The 22,348-nt window shown below is 45.2% G+C and overlaps 1 protein-coding gene across 6 annotated transcripts in view; it reads right to left on the bottom strand.

Moving 5' to 3' along the window:
- The window catches only part of fam13a (family with sequence similarity 13 member A), a 239,821-nt gene that overhangs the window by 139,904 nt on the left and 77,569 nt on the right, over positions 1-22,348 (bottom strand). For 5 of the 6 annotated variants that reach the window (XM_078403365.1, XM_078403356.1, XM_078403384.1 and 2 more), the window contains one exon: positions 9,081-9,234. In XM_078403365.1, the coding sequence (XP_078259491.1) occupies positions 9,081-9,234 (154 nt within the window). Of the gene's footprint in view, positions 1-9,080; positions 9,235-9,310; positions 9,493-22,348 lie in introns of those variants that run through there. The other variant, XM_078403400.1, reaches the window with a different exon arrangement.

Raw genomic sequence — 22,348 nt, 5'->3', positions numbered from 1 at the left:
ATGAAATCCAAGTGAATAATTACCAGTGTCATTCAAAATTATAGAAGGTTTTGAAGTGATTTAAAAGAGGGAAATTTTCACTGGACCTCTGACAGTTGGGTTATTCGTAAAAGTGGTCAACTGTATTCATCATGATCCATAATCTATGATAAGTCTCCAGAATTTCACAAGTATTCTGCACACTCAACTGGTACTGACAAATTGACGCACAAGTTCATGACCTCAGGACATGCCGAAGCACTTCATAAACAATGAGTTATTTTCTGTTGTCATGGTTGGAATGCAGTGTTGGAAGTGCAGTAATCAAAGGCGGAACAGTCGCACAGCAGTAGAGTTGCTGCCTTATAGTGCCAGAGACCCGGGTACGAACCTGACTACGTGATGCTGTCTGTACGGAGTTCATACATTCTCCCTGTGACCGCATGTATTTTCCCCTGGTGCTCCAGTTTCCTCCCACACTCCAAAGACGTGCAGGTTTGTAGGTTAATTGACCAGTAAAAATTGTAAATTGTCTCTAGTGCTAGTGTATGGGGATCGCTGGTCGGTGCAAACTCGATGGCTGGAAGGCCTGTTTCCGCACTGTATCTTTAAAACTAAAAAACTAAAACTAAAGCAAATCAACTTGTTCCCAACAAAACAAGACGATAATGACTATTATGTGTTTTGATGCTGTTGCTTGAGGGAGAAATGTCCCGCTTGGCTTCTGACGAGAACTCCCTGCACTTTGTACCTGTGGTTGCAGGGTCTTTTACATCTACTGGAAAGGACAACTAAAGATTCAGATTCAGGTTTCATTAGAAAAATGGCATCTTTGGCACTGTAGCAGTCCCTGGGAGGATCCCCTTGCAGTGAAGGCACATGGATGTGCCGGAAATGAAGGGACATGGATCACATGCAGGGAAAGGAGACATTAGTTTAATGTGGCGTCATGTTCAGCATGGACGGTATGTGCTGAAGGGCCTGCCCCTGTGTGGTACTGTTCTATGTTGAAGCTTCGAACTGCAGCCTTCTCATTGAAAGCCAAGTGCACCATCCCATGGGTTTCAAGAGCAGATAACTGAATGGATAGAAAATTATCTTCATGGAAGGATGCAGAGGGTGATGGTGGGGGGTTGCTTTTCAGACTGGAGGCCTGTGACTGGCGGTGTGCCTCAGGATTTGGTGCTGGGCCTTTTGCTGTTTGTCATCTATATCAATGATTTAGATGAGTACGTACACGGCATGTTTAGCAAGTTTGCAGATGAAACAAAAGAGGGTGGTATTGTAGATAGTGAAGATGGTTGGCAAAAACTACAACAGGATCACGATCGGATGGGCAGGTGGGCTGAGGAATCATTGATGGAATTTAATACAGAGAAATGTGAGGTGTTGCATTTTGGGGCCACTAACATGGGCAGGAGCTACACAGTGAAAGGTAGGTTCTCTGAGGAGTGTTGTAGAGCAGAGGGATCTAGGAGTACAGGTATATAGTTCGTTACTGGTAGATGGGACATGTTGGCCGGTGTGAGCAAGCTGGGCCAAAGGGCCGGTTTCCATGCTGTGAGACTATGACTCTATAACTGATGCACTACAGCAGAATCCAAACACAACTAAAGAAATGGATATAATGTAATAAAAAGGAACTGCGGATGTGCAAGCTCCATACAGACAGCACCCGTAGTCAGGATCGAACCCAGGTCTCTGGCGCTGGAAGGCAGCAACTCTTTTGCTGCGCCACTGTGCCGCGCCAAATCAATCAATCAATCAGGGATAGTATTAGTTACAATCAATGTATCATGTAGAGTCAGAGGGTCATATGGTCATAGGGCACAGGAACAATCCCTTCAGCCCATCATGCTGGCCCATTCTACTTATCTACTGCAGTCCCATTTACCCGCAGGGGGTCCACAGCCTTCTGTGCCTTCTGTGTCTGAAGAAGGGTCTCGACCCGAAACCTCACCCATTCCTTCTCTCCTGAGATGCTGCCTGACCTGCTGAGTTACTCCAGCATTTTGTGAATAAATACCTTCTGTGCCGTGGCAATTCAAATACTAGTCTAGCTGTTTTTTTAAATGATGCGAGTCATTTAGAATTGAGGAAACAACGAGAAAATCATCCTGAATATGGGCATAACATCGTCAATAAAATTTGACATTAAGGCACATCACGACAGCTTGATGAGATGGATGGACAGAAGAGATGGATCTCAATGGAGAGTTTTAAAGGGAAATTAAGATGCAACGAAAATTAGAGACAAAAGTTCAAAGCTGTGCCTTGTGTGACCACTGGTGATGGACAACCTGTAGATGGGGCACAGAACAGCACAGAACTGAGAAAGTACAGTCACTCTTCAGCACCCTTCTAGAGCAAAGTGTAAGGGATATGATGCTTATGTCTTGTAAGTAACTGTGTAAAGTTTCTTAAACTGTGCTAATGTACATTAACGAGGTTATTTAAAGTCTAAGCAGGTGGCACCACAGGGAACTTAAGCTGTCTTTGAGAGTCTATTTTGGGTTCAGTCATTCCTTAAAGAACTGAGGCATTGCAGTTCTGTCTGAATAGAAGGTTGTTTATGTCTTCTTTCATGCTGCCCACATTGGTGTGACCTTCAACTGGGCTGTTTTCTTCCTTGAATTAATATGCAAGGTGCAAAACTAAACACCAAAGAGCTGTAACCTTCAGAATGCAAATCCCACCCTGTAAGTAAATGGGGTATCTGGATTAATTGTAATCGCACAATGTACTGGGTCTGCAGCCAATAACTCTGTGGCGCTCAGAGAAGCTTAGAACAGAGAGGAGATTTAGTAGAGGTGTCCAAAATTCTGAAGGGTTCCGGAGAAGAAATGTTTTTTGTTTATGGGAGCCCCAGTAAGGGGACCAAGGCAACGGCGGGACTGTGGGAGCAGATGAGGAGATTTTAAGCACTTTGAGTTTAGTTTAGTTTAGTTTATTTCAGAGACACAGCGTGGAAACAGGCCCTTTGACCCACCGAGTCCACGGTGACCAGCGATCCCCGCACACTAACACGAGGGACAATTCACAATTTTACCGAACCCAATTAACCTACAAACCTGTACGTCTTTGGAGTGCGGGAGGAAACCTGAGGACCCAGACAAAACCCACGCAGACACAGGGAAAACGTACAAAATCCGTTCAGACAGCACCCGCCGTTGTCAAGATCGAACCCGGGTCAGTGGCGCTGTAAGGCAGCAACTCTACCGCTGCGCCACCGTGCCACACATTGTTATATTGAAATGCGATGTCTGAAAGCTCAGTAGAAGTAAGCTCAACAGCAACTTTCAAATGCGACCTCAAAAGGAAATAAATTCATAGAGATACAGGGAAAGAGCAGGGGTGTGGCACTAATAGTTTAGTTTAGTTTAGAGACACAGCATGGAGACTGGCCTTTCAGCCCACCAAATTCACACCGACCAGTGATCACCGTTCACTAGTTCTATCCTACATACTAGGGAAAATTTACAGAAGCCAATTAACCTGCAAACATGTGTGTCTTTAGAATGTGGGAGGAATCCGGAGCACCCAGAGAAAACCCACACAGTCCCAGGGAGAACGTACAAACACCGTACAGACAGCACCCGTAGTCAGGTTCGAACGTCGGTCTCTGGCGTTATAAGGCGGTAACTCTACCGCTGCTCCACTGTGCCATGGGAGATCTCTTGCAAAGACCTGGCACAAAAATAAGGAAATGAATGGTTTTCGTGCTGATCGGATTTGAGGGTCACGTTGCTGATAAATGCCTTTCATAGAACATAGAAAAATACAGCGCAAGAATAGGCCCTTCGGCCCACAATGTCTGTGCCGAACATGATGCCATTTGACCCATATTCCTCCATTCCTTGTATTTCCATGTGTCTATCTAAAAGCTTCTTAAATGCCACTGATGCGTCTGCCACCACCACCATTCCAGGCACTCACCACTCTGTGTGAAAAAATATTACACTGCCATTGCATACAAGTCACTGCAGGTCACATACAGGTTTGCAAACAGCAATGCATTAAGTGTGTGGGAATATATATCTTGTTTTGAACAAGTCCAGTTTTTATTCGACCTGTGCAGCTCGTAGGCCATGTTGCCAACTATGTGTCACCGACTGCACAGACAGATCTGTCCCCAGAGTACACTTCCTTGCAGCCTCAGTTTGCCAGTGATAAACAAGTTCAACGCAGCTTTAATGCCTTTCACGTACGGGCCCACACATTTGGTCTCCAGCCAGCTGCGCTATTTGTTCAAACCTCTGGGGCCACGCTATTAATTGCATCTCAGTGCACGGCGTATAAAAACATCTGTGGCAGTCCATTCCTCAAAGCAGGTCAACAGTTACGGCATGCATTAGCAATGCAAACCTTCCCAGCTGAGCTTTGGTTTTGTGTCCCTGCTATGTCGTTTCAACAGGGTTCGTGCAACAGTCGTGTGAGGTTGGCAATACAAAGGCCATCACCACTGCCAACCATTAGTTTAGCTTAGTTTATTGTCACGTGTACCGAGGTGCAGTGAAAAGCTCTTGATGCATACCAACCAGTCGGCGGAAAGACAATACATGATTGCAATCGAGCCGTCCATAGTGTACAGATACATGATAAAGGGAATAACGTTTAGTGCAAGGTAAGACCAGTAATGTCCGATCAAAGGTAGTCCGAGGGTCCAAAGATAATCTAGAGTCTCGAGGTTTGATTTTCATGTGAACCTTGCTGGAATTAACACCAAGTTCAATACCAATGGGTGCATCCTCCCTCAAGTCCGCACCGATCCCTGTCACCAGCAGACAGGCCAGAAGAAGCCCACTGAGAGCCCCTGGCTGTCAGAGAACAACAGCACTCAAGACAAGAGTCAAGAGTGTTTTATTGTCGCATGTCCCAAACAGAACAATGAAATCCTTACTTGCAGCAGCACAACAGAATATGTAAACTTAGTACTCCGTAAACAATATAAGAAACAAAAGGTTCAGTATATATATATATACTGAACTTTTTGTTTATTATATTGCTTAGAGTACTAAGTTTACATATATAGATATATACACACACATCTCATATTTTGCTTGGCAGCTTACAACCCGGCGATATTGATTTCTCTAACTTCAAGTGACCCTTGCATCCCCTCTCTCCCCATCCCTCCACCACACTTGTCATCATACTAGTTTTACTGTCATCCTGTTGAGTTTCACTGTCTGTATAATTTGTTATCACCTAGCCCACAGCCAACAATGGGCCATTGTGGGCTCCATGTTTCCTTGATCATCGTGACTTTTTGCATATCTTTCATTAATTTGTTCTATCTCTCTCCATATCACCGTCTACATCTCTCGTTTCCCTCTCCCCTGACTTTCAGTCTGAAGAAGGGTCTCGACCCAAAACGTCACCAAATCTGTTATCAAACAGGGATGCACTCTGCATCATTGATGAGGATCGCTGTACTCACTTCCAAGCACTCACTTCCAGAGGTTCGTGAAGGCAGCGACACCATGGGCTGATTTGTGTTTCGTTCAGTACAGCTGCTGCCTGAACTCATGAGCATCCTTACCAACTATCTGTCGTGGACCAACCACATTGATGCGGCAGCCAAGAAGGCTTTCTGAAAGCAATCTTGGAGAGCCTGCATAACCCAGTATTTCAGCTCAACATCAATTTTGCCACCGACGTCCCCTACTTCCTTAGGGGACTGAGGAAATTCAGCATGTCTCCAATGTCTCTTACAAACTTCTACATGTACTACAGAGAAATGGAGGTCAGACAAACCCTGGCGAGTGACAGGTAGGTTGATAGGCAGATGGTTGGACAAAGGCCAGAGATGAAAAGGAAAAAAAAGTGGACGATAAGGGTCGAAGAGATGCAAAACCATTGTGAAATTATTACTATTATAAAACCAGTGTGAACAGGTGATCAATGGTCGGCGTGGACTCGGTATGAAGGATCTGTTTCCCTGCTCTGTTTTTCAATCTTAATAAAATGGTCAGCACATTGCAATGGCCGTTAATTAGACAGCTGTTGATTGAAGAAGTCCTCTGTTGATTGTGAACTTTTCCTTTAATTTATCTATGGTAGATGATCCTTATTGTTGAGCACAAGTAATTTGCAAGCCTTGAAAGACTGACGTGAGGTTAGCTTTCTGAAAGCAATCTTGGAGAGCCCGCATAACCCAGTATCTCGGTTCACCATCAATATTGTCCTTGTAAGTGCCTTAATGACTGCTGCCTGCTGAAAACAAACTTTGCATGGGTGACCTATGTGATAAGTTTCCTTACCGAATACTTTTACAAGTAAAAGCTGGATGGATTTGTAGCAGAAATATGGAAGGACTTATTGCAATGGGTCACAGGACGGGTGATGGTCCTTCTGACCTTGGGAGTTAAGACACGATGTTGGACTTCGGCAACATCAACAAGGTCAGGCCGACCCCTGCAACACTGAACCAGTATCGCTGCCTTGAAAAGAGACCTTTAATGCTGAGATAAGACTCTATTTTAAGAACTTAAAACTTGAAGGGCACACGATAGTATTGGAAACGTGGCAACTCTTTGTGCACTGCCCCTGTGAGGTCTACTAGTCTCACACTACAAGCATTGCATTTTTAGTTTAGTTTAGAGATACGGAGCGGGAACAGGCCCTTTGGCCCACCGAGTCCGCGCTGACCAGCGGTCCCTGCACCAATGCTATCCGACACACACTAGGGACAATTTACAATTATACCAAGGCAATTAACCTACAAACCTGTACGTCTTTAGAGTGCGGGAGGAATGCTATCCTACACACTAGGGACAATTTACAATGATACCAAGCCAATTAACCTACAAACCTGTACGTCTTTGGAGTGCGGGAGGAAACCGAAGCACCCGAGAAAACCCACGCAGGTCACGGGGAGAACGTACAAACTCCTACAGACAAGCACCTGTAGTCAGGATAGAATCCGGCCCTCTGGCGCTGTAAGGCAGTAACTCTGCCGCTGTGCCACCCGTGACAGAACAACACCAGCTGCTGACAGCTGAGGGCGAGACGGGTCGGCATCCTGCAAGATAGAGTGCGGAGTGAGGAAGGGTCCAGGACGCTGAAAGAATGCAGGAGTCACGGATACTTGGATGAGTCTCGGGATCCCATGCTGGGCTAAAACGTGTACTGGTGCTGGGCTCTGTTCCACACAAACACCCACGGTCTGGGACAGTCCAGGGATCTGCTGTCTGGGGCAACACAGTGGTGCTTCTTCTGTACCTATTGTGCTTATGTATCATGATTTTACTGAACATGTGACAATAAAGTACTATTGGACCATTGAGTAGATATAAATGAAGTCTTCCCGGAGAGCCAGAGTAGAATGTGGAACAGAAAAGTACAGCACAGGAACAGGCCATCCCGCCCACAATATCTGTGCTGAACTTGGTGCCAAGTTAAACTAATCTCCTCTGGCTGCTCGCGATCCACATCCCTCCTTCTCCCACATACAGTATCTGCGTGCCGATCCGAATGCCCCTTAAACACCACTAACATATCTGCCTCCACCACCTCCCCTGTGTCATTTTGTCTCTCTTGCTCTCCACCCTTTCACTGACATCTTCTTGTCTTGTCTTTCCCCCTCTCCCTTCTTTGCAACTTTAAACTTGTCATATTTCCAACTCTACTTATTTCAGATGAGAAGGCATTGACATCTGAAATAAAAATGCTGTTCTCCCTCTACAAATGCTGCCTGACCTGTGACTATTCCCAGAATCGTGCAATGCTCAGACCTATATTCTGTATCTCTGCATCTTCCTCTTTGCTGTACCTCTTGTACTTGGGTTTGATTGTGTTTATGTATAGTATTACCTGACCTGTTTTTCACTGTACCTCAGTACACCTAACAATAATAAACCTGAACCTAATTCTGCCCAAATGGCCAATGCTGATGTCAATATTCCACGCGCCTCCTCTAATCATGCTTCAGCTCACCATGTGATAATCGTCCAGCACTGAAATAGGCCCTTCGGCCCAACTTATCCATACTGACCAAGATGCCCATCAAAGCTAGTCCCATTTGCTCATATTTGCCCATGTACCTCTAAATATTTCCTATCCATATTCATGTCCAGGTTACTTTTAAATGCTGTTATAATACCTGCCTCAACTACCTCCTCTGGCAACTCGTTCCAAATACCCACCATCCAATGAGTGAAAAGGTTTCACTTCTGGTTCCAATTAAATCTTGCTCCGATCACCTTAACCTAATTACCTCTAGTTCTTGATTCCTCTACCTTGGGTTAGAGATTCTGTGCGTTCACCCTATCTCATCCCTTCATCATTTTATACACATCTATAAGATCACCCCTCAGCCTCATGGGCTCCAAGGAATAAAGTCTTATCTTGCCAAATCTCTCTGTATGTCTGAACCACTTAGGTATTGGCAACATCCTCGTAAATCTTCTCTGCATTCCTCTCCAGCTTAATGACATCCTTCCTATAGGAAGGTGACCAAAATGTAACACAATACTCCAAGTGTTGGGCCTCACCAACGTATTGTACAACTGTAACATTACGCCTCAACTTCTATACTGAACACCTCGGCGGATGAAAGCCAATGTTCCGAAAGCCTTCTTTACCACAATCATCACCATGCCAACTTGATGTCAGCAAAAACCAACCTCCCTTCCATTGACTCCATCTACACTTCATGCTGCCTCGGCAAGGCCACCAGCAGAATCAAGAACGAGTCTCACCTCGGTCACTCCCTTTTCTCCCCTCTCCCATCAAGCAAGAGGCACCGAAGTGTGAAAATGCACACCTCCAGATTCAGGAACAGTTTCTTTCCACTGTTATTAGGCAACTCAACTATCCTATTACCAACTAGAGGGAGGTCCTGAGCTAGAGAGCGGTCCTGAACTACTTTCTACCTCATTGGAGACCCTCGGGCTATCTTTATTCAGACTTTACTGGACTTTATCTTGCACTGAACATTATTCCCTTTATCCTGTATCTGTACACTGTGGACGGCTTGATTGTAATCATTCCGCTGACTTGATAGCACGCAAAAAAAAAAAGGATTTTCACTCGACCATGTGACAATAATAAACTAAATGAATAAATAAACTAAACCTGGATGATATCGGAGTACTTACCTTTACAGTTATTATTCTTGTGTGACGACCAATGCCGGATGAGACTTCGATTTTGTCCGTGTTCTCAAAGAAGCTGTCATAGTTCTCCAGCAATGAGGCCATCAGTTTGTTGGAGATATTTTGCTCTTGTATCCCTTCAAATCCAGGGGAAACACTGCCAGGTTGGAAAAGAAAGCGTTACAACGCAGAGAACAACTTTGGTTAGCTAAACATTTCTGCTCCAATCTTACTTAGGACACTCTCTGGCAACGATAATCACCGTCCATGTTCTGAATTGTTGATCGACCTGATACTGTTTATCGCAAAGTTTGAAGTGATGCACAAATATTTAGTGATCAGATCGTCTGTGATTTTTTTTTGTGAAGAATAGCAACTCCCTGTATCTAAGGTATTGCCATCTCACTGAAGTCAGCCAGGAAACTAGTGGCCAGCTCTCCACCGTTCACTCACAGCACAATAACACTTCAGTCTAAACCATGTGATGTGATCACACGGTCCTGCCATCTCCATGACAACTGCCAGCAAGAATACAACCAAAAATCTGTCCCCACAGACCCAGCGGTGAGATATTTCTGCTTGTACACATGATGGATCCGGTACGACTTGTTTCGATATAATGGGACAATTTCATAAGGATAAAACGTTTATCATTTCTGCAGCATCTTCCACAGCAAAATACTCCAAAGCACGTCACGGGAGTAACTAGATATAATTAAGATCAGGAGAGGCACAAGGAATTGCAGATGCTGGAATCTTGAATAAAATACAAGGTGCTGGAGTAACTCAGCAGGTCAGGCAGTATATGCGGAAGAAATGCATCGGCGACTTTTCGGGTTGGGGCCCGAATTAGGATCAATCCCAAGAGGGAAGCATTAATCAGGTGATTACCAGCTTGGTAAATGAAGGGTTACAATGGATGGGTGAGGTGGAGGGTCAGCACTGTTTTGAATGTTTAGCTGAGTTTATTATTGTCATGGGTACCGAAGTACAGTGAATAGCTTTTTGTTGCGTACTATCTAGTCAAAGAAAAGACTATACATGATTGCAATCAAGCCAACTACAGTGTACAGATAGAGGATAAAGGGTGCAACATTTAATGCAAGATTATGTCTGATAAAGTCCGATTAAAGATAGTTCAAAGGCCTCCAATAAGGTAGATGGGAGGTCAGGACCGCCCTCTAGTTGGTGAGAGGGCTGTTCAGTTGCCTGATAACAGCTGGAAAGAAACTGTCTCCGAATCTGGAGCTATGCAGAGAAGAGTGAGTGACCGGGGCAAACCTAATCCTTGATTATGCTGGTAGTCTTGCCGAGGCAGAGTGAAGTGGAGATGGAGTAAATGGAAAGGAGGCTGGTTTACATGATGGTCTGGGTTACCTCCTCAATTCTCAACATGGAATAAGAAGCAACTTGGGCAAGGCAGCATAGGCAATGTCCACCATTGCTGAGACAAAGGAATTGGGAGAAAGATCAAGGAGCACAGATCAAGGAGCCCACTCTCCTGCCTTCTCCCCATAACCTTTGACACCTGTACTAATCAAGAATCTACCTATCTCTGCCTTAAAAATATCCATTGACTTGGCCTCCACAGCCTTCTGTGGCAAATAATTCTGCAGATTCACCACCCTCTGACTAAAGAAATTCCTCCTCATCTCGTTCTTAAAGGAACGTCCATTAATTCTGAGGCTATGACCTCTCGTCCTAGACTCTCCCACCCGTGGAAACATCCTCTCCACATCCACTCTATCCAAGCCTTTCACTATTTGGTAATTATATTTTTCCAGCACTTGCAACTTTATGATTTTCATTCGACTGATGAATGTACCAGATGTAGCACAGAACAGCACAGGGACAGGCCTTACAGTCAACAACATCCATGTCAAACATGGATGCCCAGTTAAACTAATCTCCTCTGCCTGCACGTGATCCATGTCCCCCCATTCCCTGCATATCTATGTGACTATCTAAAGGTCTCTTAAATGCCACTATCATATCTGCTTCCATCATCCCCCCTGGTATCACGTTCCAGGCACAAGCTACTCTCTGTGTAAAAAAATTGTCCCGCACGACACCTTTAAACTTTCTCACCATGATATTAAAGCTGCGCGCTCTATTCTTTGACATTTCCACGTGGGTAGAAGGTTCTGACCGTCTACCCTATCAATGCCTCTCATAATTTTATATACTTCTATCAAGTCTCCTCTCAATTTCTGATATTCCAGAGAAAACAATGCAAGTTTGTACAACGTCTCCTTATCGCTAAAACCCTCTAACTCAAGACACCATTCCAGTCAAAAAAAGACACAAAGTGTTGCAGAAACTCAGTGGGTCAGGCAGCATCTCTGGAGAACATGGATAGGTGATGTTTTGGGTCAGGATCTTTCTTAAGACCTCTTTTTTTATGATAAACCTCTTCTGCACCCTCTCCAAAACCTCCAGATCTATCCTGTAATGGGGTGACCAGAACTGCACAAGTTGGGTCTGCAGCAATCTCATCCTAAACGTTAGGTAGAACATAAGACCATAAGAGCAGGGGTAGGGCATTCTGCTCCTAGAACTTGCTCCACCATTCAACAAGATCATGACTGGTCTGTTTCAATACCATTTTTCTCCCTCTCTCTTGGTTGCTCTGATATCCAGAGATCCACAAACCTAATTTTTTAATACAATTGATTACTGAGTCTCCTCAGGACTCCAGGAGAGAGAAATCCACAAACTACAGCCCTTAATTCTAGACACCGTACCTGCAGAAACCATCTCCCATCTACTCTGTTGAACCTTTTACCAATTCTGTAGTTTTCAAATAAATTGCCTCATTCTTCTGTAAAATGTAGAATGTACATAACCTCTCCTCATAGTGACAGGCCTAACAGTCTAGAAATCAGTGGAGTGAATCATTGTCCCACAACCATTAGGTTTACTATTGTCATGTTTACTGAGGTGCTCCCTCAACAGCGAGTATAACCTTTTTATATCAAGGGCCCACCATGCAGCAACACAGCAGTAATAGAAGTAGACACAGTGCTGGAGTCACTCAGCGGGTCAGGCAGCATCTCTGGTGGAAAGGAATAGGTGAGGTTTCGCGTTGGAACCCTTCTTCAGACTGAAAGTAGAGCAGGGGGGGAGGGGAACTGGAGGTAAGAAAAGGCTAGTACACAACTGGGCCTGCTGACCCTAAATATTACCTATTCCCACTGAGTTCCTCCAGCACTTTGTGTCTATATTCGGTGTAAATCAGCATCTGTGGTTTCTTCCTGCAGAGCAATAATGGACTCACCGAGGCCTTGTATATCTGAAGGTTGTGGCAGTCATTATCAGTTAAATAACCAATTAGGGCAATGTTTACCACAATATTGCACACTCTTTAATAACTACTTACGCCAATAAATAAATTAATCTTTATTGATAGTAAAGCTTGCTGTTTTGATAGTTATTCAATCTGCCTTTACATGGGACAGTGCTGTCTGTCTTCATGTGAAGTGTGTGTGTGTGGGGGGGGGGGGGGGGGGGGGGTGGACTAATCATGGCAGCATGTGCAGTCAAAAGTCTTATTTTAAAGCTGTATCTGCGTCTTTTTTTTTTTTTACGTGGACATCCACTAATCCTTCTCAGCGGGAGATCAGTAAGTCTGCATGACAATTCACATTTATAGATGTTCCCCTTAATAGGCCGCAAGAAATAGCAGAAAGTTGCAGATGCAGCAGAGTCCTTCATGCAAACCTGCCTCCCTTCCATCGACACCACCCACACTTCACTCTGCCTTGGGAAAGCAGCCGATATAAGCAATGAATGACCATGGTCATTCCCTCCTCTCCCTTGTCCCATCAGGCAGAAGACACAAAAATTTGATAACACGAACCACTAGATTCAAGAGCAGATTCTTCCCTGTTGCTATCAGAGTTTTGAACAGACTATGGTGCTTTATTTGTCACCTGTGCAACTACACAATTAAATTATTTTCGCAAATTTCCATGTTATGGCACCATTTTCAAAGTCCCAAAGTCCGGTCCACCCGCGCCCTCGGGTCTACTGGAGTGGCTCCCCATGCAGGTAAGCCCTGGGTTCCTGCAGCGAGTTTATCACTACAGTTTCCATCAGCATCTCATATGTTCCTCAACTTCATGTCCTCCACTGCCTTTGGTGTTCGTTCCCAATCTACCAGTCACAGCCTGGGCAGCCTGCACCTGACACCCTCCGAACGGACCTCAAGGATAAGGATAGCTGTGACATTGACTGGCAGGATTGGTCCACCCTTGGACCAAAGCCTTTTGAGGAAAGAGGTTCTTTCTTTCCACAACCCTTCTCCAGGGAAGGGAGCTTCCCCATTCTACTAACCAACAGTCTGCCTCTAGCCTTAAGACTGTGTTGCCTCTTTCTTCGTATTCCTCATGGCAGGAAATAATTTATTTACTAGCCAATTCCATTGAATCCCCTATCATTAACTAGTGGGCATCAGCTGACTCAGATACCACCAGCGTAATCAAGGACGTTGCACCCTGGACACTCCCTCTTCTCCCCTCTCCCATCATGCAAGAGGTACAGAAGTGTGAGAAGCACACCTCCAGATTCAGGGACAGTTCCTTCCCAGCTATTATAAGGCAACTGAATTGTCCTCTCTCCAGCCCGAGCGCCGTCCTGACCTACCATCTAACTCATTGGAGACCCTCAGACTATCTGTAATTGGATATTACTGGACTTTATCTTGCACTAAACATTATTTTCTTCATCCTGTATCTGTACACGGCTCGACGGTAATCATGTACAGCTTTTCCGCTGCCTGGATAGCATGCAACAAAATAGCTTCTAACTGTCCCTCGGTACACGCGATAATCAAACTAAACTAAATTATGACGGCAGCTGGCAGCACAGTGGTGCAGCGGTAGAGTTGCTCCCTTAGAGAGCAAGAGACCCAGGTTCGATCCTGACTGTGGGTGCTGTCTGTACAGAGTTTGTACGTTTTCCCTGTGACTGCGTGGGATTTTTCCAGGAGATATGGTTTCCTCCCACGTTCCAAAGACATGTGTGTCTGTACGTTAATTGGCTTCTATAAATCGCCCCTAGTGTGTAGGATGCAAAAGTGGGATAACATAGAACTAGTATGAATTAGTGATCGTTGGTCACAGTGGACTCATTGAGCCAAAGGGTCTGCTTCCACTCTGTATCTCTAAACTAAATTAAACTAAATATTAATCACAGGCCTTTATCTCCAGATAGGTTTCATTGCTTTTCAACAAAGCAGCCAGGTATTTCTATGTGATAACAGGATACATAATTATATGCTATTATTATCCCTGGAAAGATGCATTTCAACTGCTGACGGTAATAACGAGCGTCACAGGTTCATAAGTGATAGGTGCAGAATTAGGCCATTCAGCCCATCCAGTCTACTCCGTCATTCCATCATGGCTGATCTAATTTTCACTCAACCTCCTGCCTTCTCCCCATTTCCCCTGGCACCTGTAGTAATCAAGATTCTATCAATGTCCGCCTTAAAAATATCCATTGAGTTGACTTCCACAGCCTTTTGTAGCAATGAATTCCACAGATTCACCATCTTCTGACTAAAGAAATTCCTCCTCATCTCCGTTCTAAAGGTACGTCATTTTATTCAGAGGCTATGGGCTCTGGTCCTAGGCTCTCCCACTGGTGGAAACGTCCTCTCTACATCCACTCTATCCAGGCCTTTCACTATTCGGATCAGTGGAGTTCATGGAGTTAGTGATGGCCGGCAAAGAGCCGTTAATAACAGGTCAGCTGAGGCCCTTGGCTGGTGTGGAGTGTTAACAAGTTCTTCTGGCCCAGCAGCTTGAGTGTGTAACCTTACCCGCCACTCGAATCCAATATTGAGGGGCCGCCACACTGTGAAGAGGTGCTGATTTTCACATAAGACATTAAGTTGAGACCCTCTTTGCTGGACGTAAAAGGTCCCATGGCAGAAGAACAAGGGAGTTGTCCGTGGGGACCTGACCAAGATTTAACCCTCAACCAGTGCTACTAAAAACAATTCATTACCACCCTTCACTAATTGTAAGACACTTCAGATTGCAATTTAGCAAGTCTATATCAGATTAGAAAAGTAACAATGTACCCATCAATCGGAACATGGTTGGGAACGAATGGGTTAATGTATGAGGAGTGTCTGATGGCTCTGAACCTGTACTCGCTGGAGTTTAGAAAGTTGAGGGGGATCGCATTGAAACCTACCGAATATAATGTAAGGCCTGGATAGAGTGGATTTGGAGAGGATGTTTCCAGTAATGGGAGAATCTAGAATCAGAGGGAACAGATTCAGAATAAAAGGATGTTCCTTTATAATGGAGACGAGGAGGAATTTCCTTAATCAGAAGATGGTGAATCTGTGGAATTCCATGCAACAGACGGATTTGGAGGCCAAGACATTGGGTATTTTTAAAGTGGGGATCGATAGTTGTTGATTAGTAAAGGTGTCAAAGGTTATGGGGAGAAGGCAGGAGAATGGGGTTGAGAGAGAAAAATAGATCAGCCATGATCAAGTGAGTAGATTTGATGGGTCGAATGGACTAATGGACTAAATCTGCTCCTGTGTTTTATGTCCTTATGGAGTTCAAGTTTATGAAACATGCATTATAGACCAAAACAATCCCTATCTGCTCTCCAGCAGGGGTTGCTGGATTTCCTTCATTTTATGTATTTGCAGTTGGCGATCATGGCTCAACAAATCTGTAAACTGTGATTTGAGCACTGAAATCTACACTGGCATTTAAATTCAAGAAGGTGGAGCATTATGGTGGAGGAAGGAGGGGGAGTTAAATGAGCGTGGTACATGAGGACTTACTGTGGACACGTGGTCACATTAAGAAAATGCAGATGCCCGAACCTTGATCAGAAGACAAAGTGCTGCAGGAATTCAACGAGTCTGGCAGCATCAGGGGAAGGAATGGAGAGGCGACGTTTCGGTGCGAGACCCTTCTTTAGATGTGACAGATGTAGGCACTGTGGCATTGGACATGCTAACTGGAGGATCTGCTCGCTAGCAATCTGAATGGTTTTGGATGGCACGGTGGCGTAGCAGTATAGTTGTTGCTATACGGCGCCAGAGACCTGGTTTTGATCCTGACCCTGGGAGCTGCAGTGCGGTTACCAGCAGAGGGAGGAGGAGGAGGAGTGAAACGAGCTTGGTACATGAGGTATTGTGAACAGAAGTGGCCAGTTCCGTGGCACTTCCATTCAATCTCCTGAACATCCTTCTTTATTAGAAGGACAACTGGCAGCAGTTTATGGTCCTGATTTACCGCCCCGACGTGGCAACTCCAACAGCCTGACCGCGGGAGAAGACGGCAGGGAAGAGAAAAATACATTTTGGCCTTCCATCACAGTGAGGAGGGACTGGAGGAGACTCACTGTGATGGATGTTTCTTTTTGTTTGGTGTTAGTTGTGATTGTATGTGTTATTGCATTTTTATTGATTATTCTTATTGGTCTTATTGTTCAACTGCGGGTAATGTTTCATTTCACTACACATTTATGTGTATGTGACAAATAAACGACTATTGACTATTGACTAATCGGTCAATCACAAACATCATAGACATGACGGGCCAAATGGCCTCCTTCTCTGCTGTAGGCTCCTGTGATGCATGGTACAGCGGTAGAGTTGCTGCCTTACAGCACCAGAGACCCGGGTTTGATCCTGACCTTGGGTGCTGTTTCTCCGGGTGCTCCGGTTTCCTCCCACGTTCCAAAGATGTACAGGCTTGTTAGTTAATGGCTTCTGTAAATTGTCCCCAGTGTGTTGGATAGAACTACTGTGTGGGTGATCGCTGGTCGGCGTGGACTCGGTGGCCAAAGGACCTGTTTCCACGCTGTATCTCTAAACTAAACGGGCGGCACGGTGGCGCAGCGGTAGAGTTGCTGTCTTACAGCGAATGCAGCACCAGAGACTCAGGTTCGATCCTGACTATGGGCGCCGTCTGTACGGAGTTTGTCAATTCTCCCCGAGACCTGCGTGGGTTTTCTCCGAGATCTTCGATTTCCTCCCACACTCCAAAGACGTACAGGTATGTAGGTTAATTGACTGGGTAAATGTAAAAATTGTCCCTAGTGTGTGTAGGATAGTGTTAATGTGCGGGGATCACTGGGCGGCGCGGACTCGGTGGGCCGAAGGGCCTGTTTCCGCGCTGTATCTCTAAATCTAAAAAATCTAAATCTAAAAATCACAGAAAAATGTCACAGAAAATTGTCTCAACAAGAGGTGATTACTATTGCAAACACAATTTTCCATTCATGTGAAATGGTAACACAAGGTTGTGTTTCACTTGTAAACCACGTTGTTTATCCAACACTGCTGAATTCTATTCTTGCAGCATCTTGATATCTGGGTGGCATGCAAGGGCACACCTATTGCCCATGTTCGGGTTTTCCTGGTAAGAAGATGGGCATTGTCTGTGAACTGCTGCTTCTCTTAAGACTTTAGAGATACACTGCGGAAACAGGCCCTTCGGCCCACCGAGTCCGCGCCGACCATCGACCACCCTGCACACTAACACTATCCTACACACAAGGGGCATTTTACGCCAATTAACCTACAAACCTACAAATCTTTGACGTCTGTCAAGATAGTTTTGCTCCGCCTCCCTCCACCCGTTAACCCCACTGCGAGAGGACGGACGGCATGTTCGCTGATCGGAGCACCGCTGGAGGCCCCAGAGATTGGACCAGTGCGCGGATCGGACGTGGCCTTCAGCAACATGGAGCGGCGGAGTAACTGTGGAGGACACGGACCACATTGCCAAGCCAGGCCGAGCCCTCCATCACTCGGGTGGCACAGTGGCAGAGTTGCTGCCTCAGAGCCAGAGATCCAGGTTCGATCCTGACATCAGGTACTGCCTGTACGGAAATTGTACGTTCTCCCTGTGACCGCGTGGGTTTTCTCCGGGTGCTCAGTTTTCCTCCCACATTCCAAAGACGTGCAGGTTTGTAGGTTAATTGGCTTCTTTAAATCGTCCCAAGTGTGCAGGATATATCATTGGTCGTCGTGGACTCGGTGAGCCGAATTGCCTGTTTCCATGCTGTGCATCTAAATTAAAGCTAAACTAAATACTGACCCAGTGCCGCCACCAGGACAACAATATTTTTAGCAACTTGAAATACTACCTCAAAAGAAATCTATTATCCTTATGCTACAATCATTGCGCTATTGTACTTGTGTATAATTGTGCTTATATATTGTGTGGTTTTACTGGATTGTATACAAAACAAAGAACTTCACTGTATCTTGGTTCAAGTGACAATAAAGTACCACTGAACCATTGAACTCTACTGTTTGTGTTGAAATGTTGGTGTAGACTTGAGTGCTCAAATCACAGTTTCCAGACGGGACAATATCTGAGCCATGATTGCCAACCCAGCCTCCTGTCCATTGACTCCATTTGCACCTCACGTTGCCTCGGCAAGGCCACCAGCATAATCAAGGACAAGTCTCACCCGGTCACTCCCTCTTCTGCTCTTTCCCATCAGGCAAGAGGTACGGAAGTGTGAAAACGCACACCTCCAGATTCAGGGACTTTCTTCCCAGTTGTTATCAGGCAACTGAACCATCCTCTAGTCAGCTAGAGTACGGCCCTGACCTCCCAACTACCTCATTGGACAATAGGTGCAGGAATAGGCCATTCGGCCCTTCGAGCCAGCACTGCCATTCAATATGATCATGGCTGATCATTGGAGGCCTTTGAGCTATCTTTAATCAGACATTATCTTGCACAAAATGTTGTACCCTTTATCCTTTATCTATACACTGTGGATGGCTTGATTGTAATCATGTATACTCTATACAAAAAGCTGTTCACTGTACCTCGATACACATGAAAATAATAAACTGAATTAAACTGTCAAATCAGTGCTGACCCTCCACCTCACCCCTCCATTGTAGCCCAACTACCTAGCTGTTATCAGGCAACTGAACTATCCTCTGAGCAACTAGTGTGCAGTCCTGACCTCCCATCTACCTCATTAGAGACCTTTGAATTATCCTTAATCAGACTTTATTCGACTTCAATGTTATATCTTGCACTGAATGGTGTACACTGTATTCTTTATCTGTACACCTCGAATGGCTTGATTGTAATCATTTGTAGTCTTTTCGCCGACTGGACAGTGTGCAAACAAGAGCTTTTCACTAACCTCAGTACACGTGACAATAATAAACTAATAAAAAATAAACTGGAATACAATTAGCCTAGTTTAGAGCGGGAATATTGTGCAGGCAAACACACATGGCAAATTTCCCTTCTCTGGATAACACATCTCTCCAAGCCTGAATGAAGAGAACAAAGCAAAAAAACTGCTGAGGCTGTAATTCTGAAATAAAAACATTGTCAGGCAGCATCTACGTGGAGAGATACAGATGTAATGTTTAAATCATAATAATCATAATCACAATCATACTTTATTAGCCAAGTATGTTTTGCAACATACGAGGAATTTCATTTGCCATACAGTCATACCAATAAAAAGCAACAGAACACACATCACTCTACATCAACACAGACCCACTCTACATCAATGGGGTCTGCGTGGAAAGGGTACCAGCTTTCAGGTTCCTGGGTACGCACATCGCAGAGGATCTCACCTGGTCTACCAACACCATCACCACAGTAAAGAAGGCACAGCAGAGACTCCACTTCCTGAGGATCCTCAGGAAAACCAACCTGCAGGAGAAGCTCATGTTGTCCTTCTATCGCTGCTCCATCGAGAGTGTGCTGGCATACTGTATAACCACATGGTATGCCAGCTGCTCAGAAAAGGACAGGAAGGCCCTTCAGAGGGTCATCACGACGGCCCAGAAAATCATCGGCTGCTCACTGCCCTCCCTGGAGCACCTGTTCAGCCTGCGCTGCCTCAGTAGAGCAGGCAAAATAATAAAAGATCCATCCCACCCCGGCCACCGTCTGTTTGTTCATCTGCCCTCTGGTCGACGTTTCAGGTCAATCAAATCCCGAACAAACAGACTTAAGAACAGTTTTTACCCCAGGGCCATACGAGAACTGAACACTACCTTTGCACTAGGCAACACCGTTAAAAAATCTTGTACTTAATTTAATTGTATTTATGTATTTATTTGTTTTTGCATTTATTGCATATATGTTTGTACGCACCGTCAGGATTGGCTGTTTTTTAATTTCGTTGTACTCGTTGCAATGACAATAAATGAATATTATTATTATTATTATTATTATTAAAATACGTTTTAACATGAACATCCACCACAGTGACTCCTCCGCATTCCTCACTGTGATGGAAGGCGATAAAAAGTTCAATCTCTTCCCTTCTTTGTTCCCCCGCGGTCGGGGGCCTCGAGCCCTCTGTTGATGGGTTGATCTTGACTCCCGTAGCCGGCGGTCGGGCCTTCCTCGTCGGAGCAACCAAGCTCCTGCATCGGGGGGGGGGGGGGGGGGGGGGGAATCTCAACTCCCCCATGCCGACCGATCGGACTCGGGTCGGGGCTGGTTGAACTCTTCCGCGTCGTTTGGAGCTCCCGACATCGGTCTGTACCTGAGACTGCGAGCTCCTCGATATTGAAGTCCGCAGGCCGCAGTTGGAGCGTTGATCCCAGGCAAGGGATCGCACACTCTGATGGTAAGTCCACATCCTCGTGGTGGGGCTCAAAGTCAGCCTTGAGCAAGGCCGCCAGCTCCATGATGTTTGGCTGCAGAGCGACCAGAGATACAATCCGGAAACCAATTGCATCTCCGGCAAGGTAAGAGATTGAAAAAAAGTTTCAATCCGACCCCCCCACCGCCCACATAAAACAAACCAGAGAACATTAACACAAACTTTTTAAAACACACAAAAATAACAAAAAAAGACGAAAAAGACAGACAGACTGTAGGCGTGGCTGCCGCCGTGGCGCCACCTGGTGGTAAAAGACCTCGCTGACTTGAAATCTCAATTCCGTATTTCCCTCCACATATGCTACCTGATCTATTGAGTAGCCCCAACATTTCCCAAGTGTATCATACTGGGTTAATTAACAAAGCAGGATGTATAAGATGCAGACACAAGGAACAACAGATGCTGAAATCTTGAGCAAAATAAATGTTACTCAGCGGGCCAGGCAGCACCTGTGGAGGGAAATGGACAGACAACATTTCAGGTTGGGACCCCTTCTTCAGCGTCCCGACCCGAAACGTTGTCTGTCCATTTCTGTCCTCTGATGCTGCCTGGCCCACTGAGTACTCCAAAACTGTGTTTTGTGTGGGATGCACAAAATGGTTGGCATTTTTCCCACATTGTAGGGAGCATTTCAGTGCTTTATTGACCGTAACTTGCTTTGCACAAAACCTCTCCTCTTGGTCACAGCAATGGAGTGCTAAGCCTGAAGGTAAATAGAACATAGAAGGGTACAGCACAGGAACAGCCCCTTTCGCCCACAATGTCTGAGCTGAATATAATGCCAAGTTAAACAAACCTACTCTGCCTGCATATGATTCATATCACTCCATTCCCTCTCATAGAGTCATGGAGTCTTACAGCGTGGAAACAGGCCCTTCGGCCCAACTTGCCCACTCCAGCCCAACATGTCCCATCTACACTAGTCCCACATGCCTTTTAAACTTACTGCATAGTGAAAGGCCTGAATAGAGTGGATGTGGAGAGGATATTTCCACTAGGGGGAAGAGTCTAGGACCAGAGGCCATAGCCTCAGAATTAAAGGATGTACCTTTAGAAAGGAGATGAGGAGGAATTTCTTTAGCCAGTGGGTGGTGAATCTGTGGAATTCATTGCTACAGATATCTGTGGAGGCCAAGTCAATGGGTTTTTTTAAGGCGCAGATTGACTGATTTATGATTAGTACGGGTGTCAGGGGTTATGGGGAGAAGGCAGGAGAATGGGGTTGAGAGGCAAAGATAGATCAGCCATGATTGAACGGTAGAGTAGACTCGATGGGCCGAATGGCCTAATTCAGTTCCTATGACTTATGTTTATCTTCTTATGAGGTTTGGTGTCAAACGTAGCCTGAAATGGATAGATAGGGTAGACAGTCAGAACCTTTTCCCCCTCAGAAAATGTCATAAACTAGAGGTACTTAACTTTTAAGGTGTGAGGGGCAAAGATTAACGGAGATGTACAGGCAAGCTTTTTACACAGAGGGTGGTATATGCCAGGAACGTGCTTTCAGGGGTGTGGTGGAGGCAGATACAATGGTAGCATTCAATAGGCTTTTAGATATGCATGAAAATGTAAGGAATGGAAGGATATGCATCATGTACAGGCAGATGAAGTTGTCTTAGCTT

The sequence above is a fragment of the Rhinoraja longicauda genome, chromosome 1 (assembly GCF_053455715.1).
Source record: "Rhinoraja longicauda isolate Sanriku21f chromosome 1, sRhiLon1.1, whole genome shotgun sequence".
NCBI lineage: Eukaryota > Metazoa > Chordata > Chondrichthyes > Rajiformes > Arhynchobatidae > Rhinoraja > Rhinoraja longicauda.
This window is presented reverse-complemented; position numbering and strand designations above follow the sequence as displayed.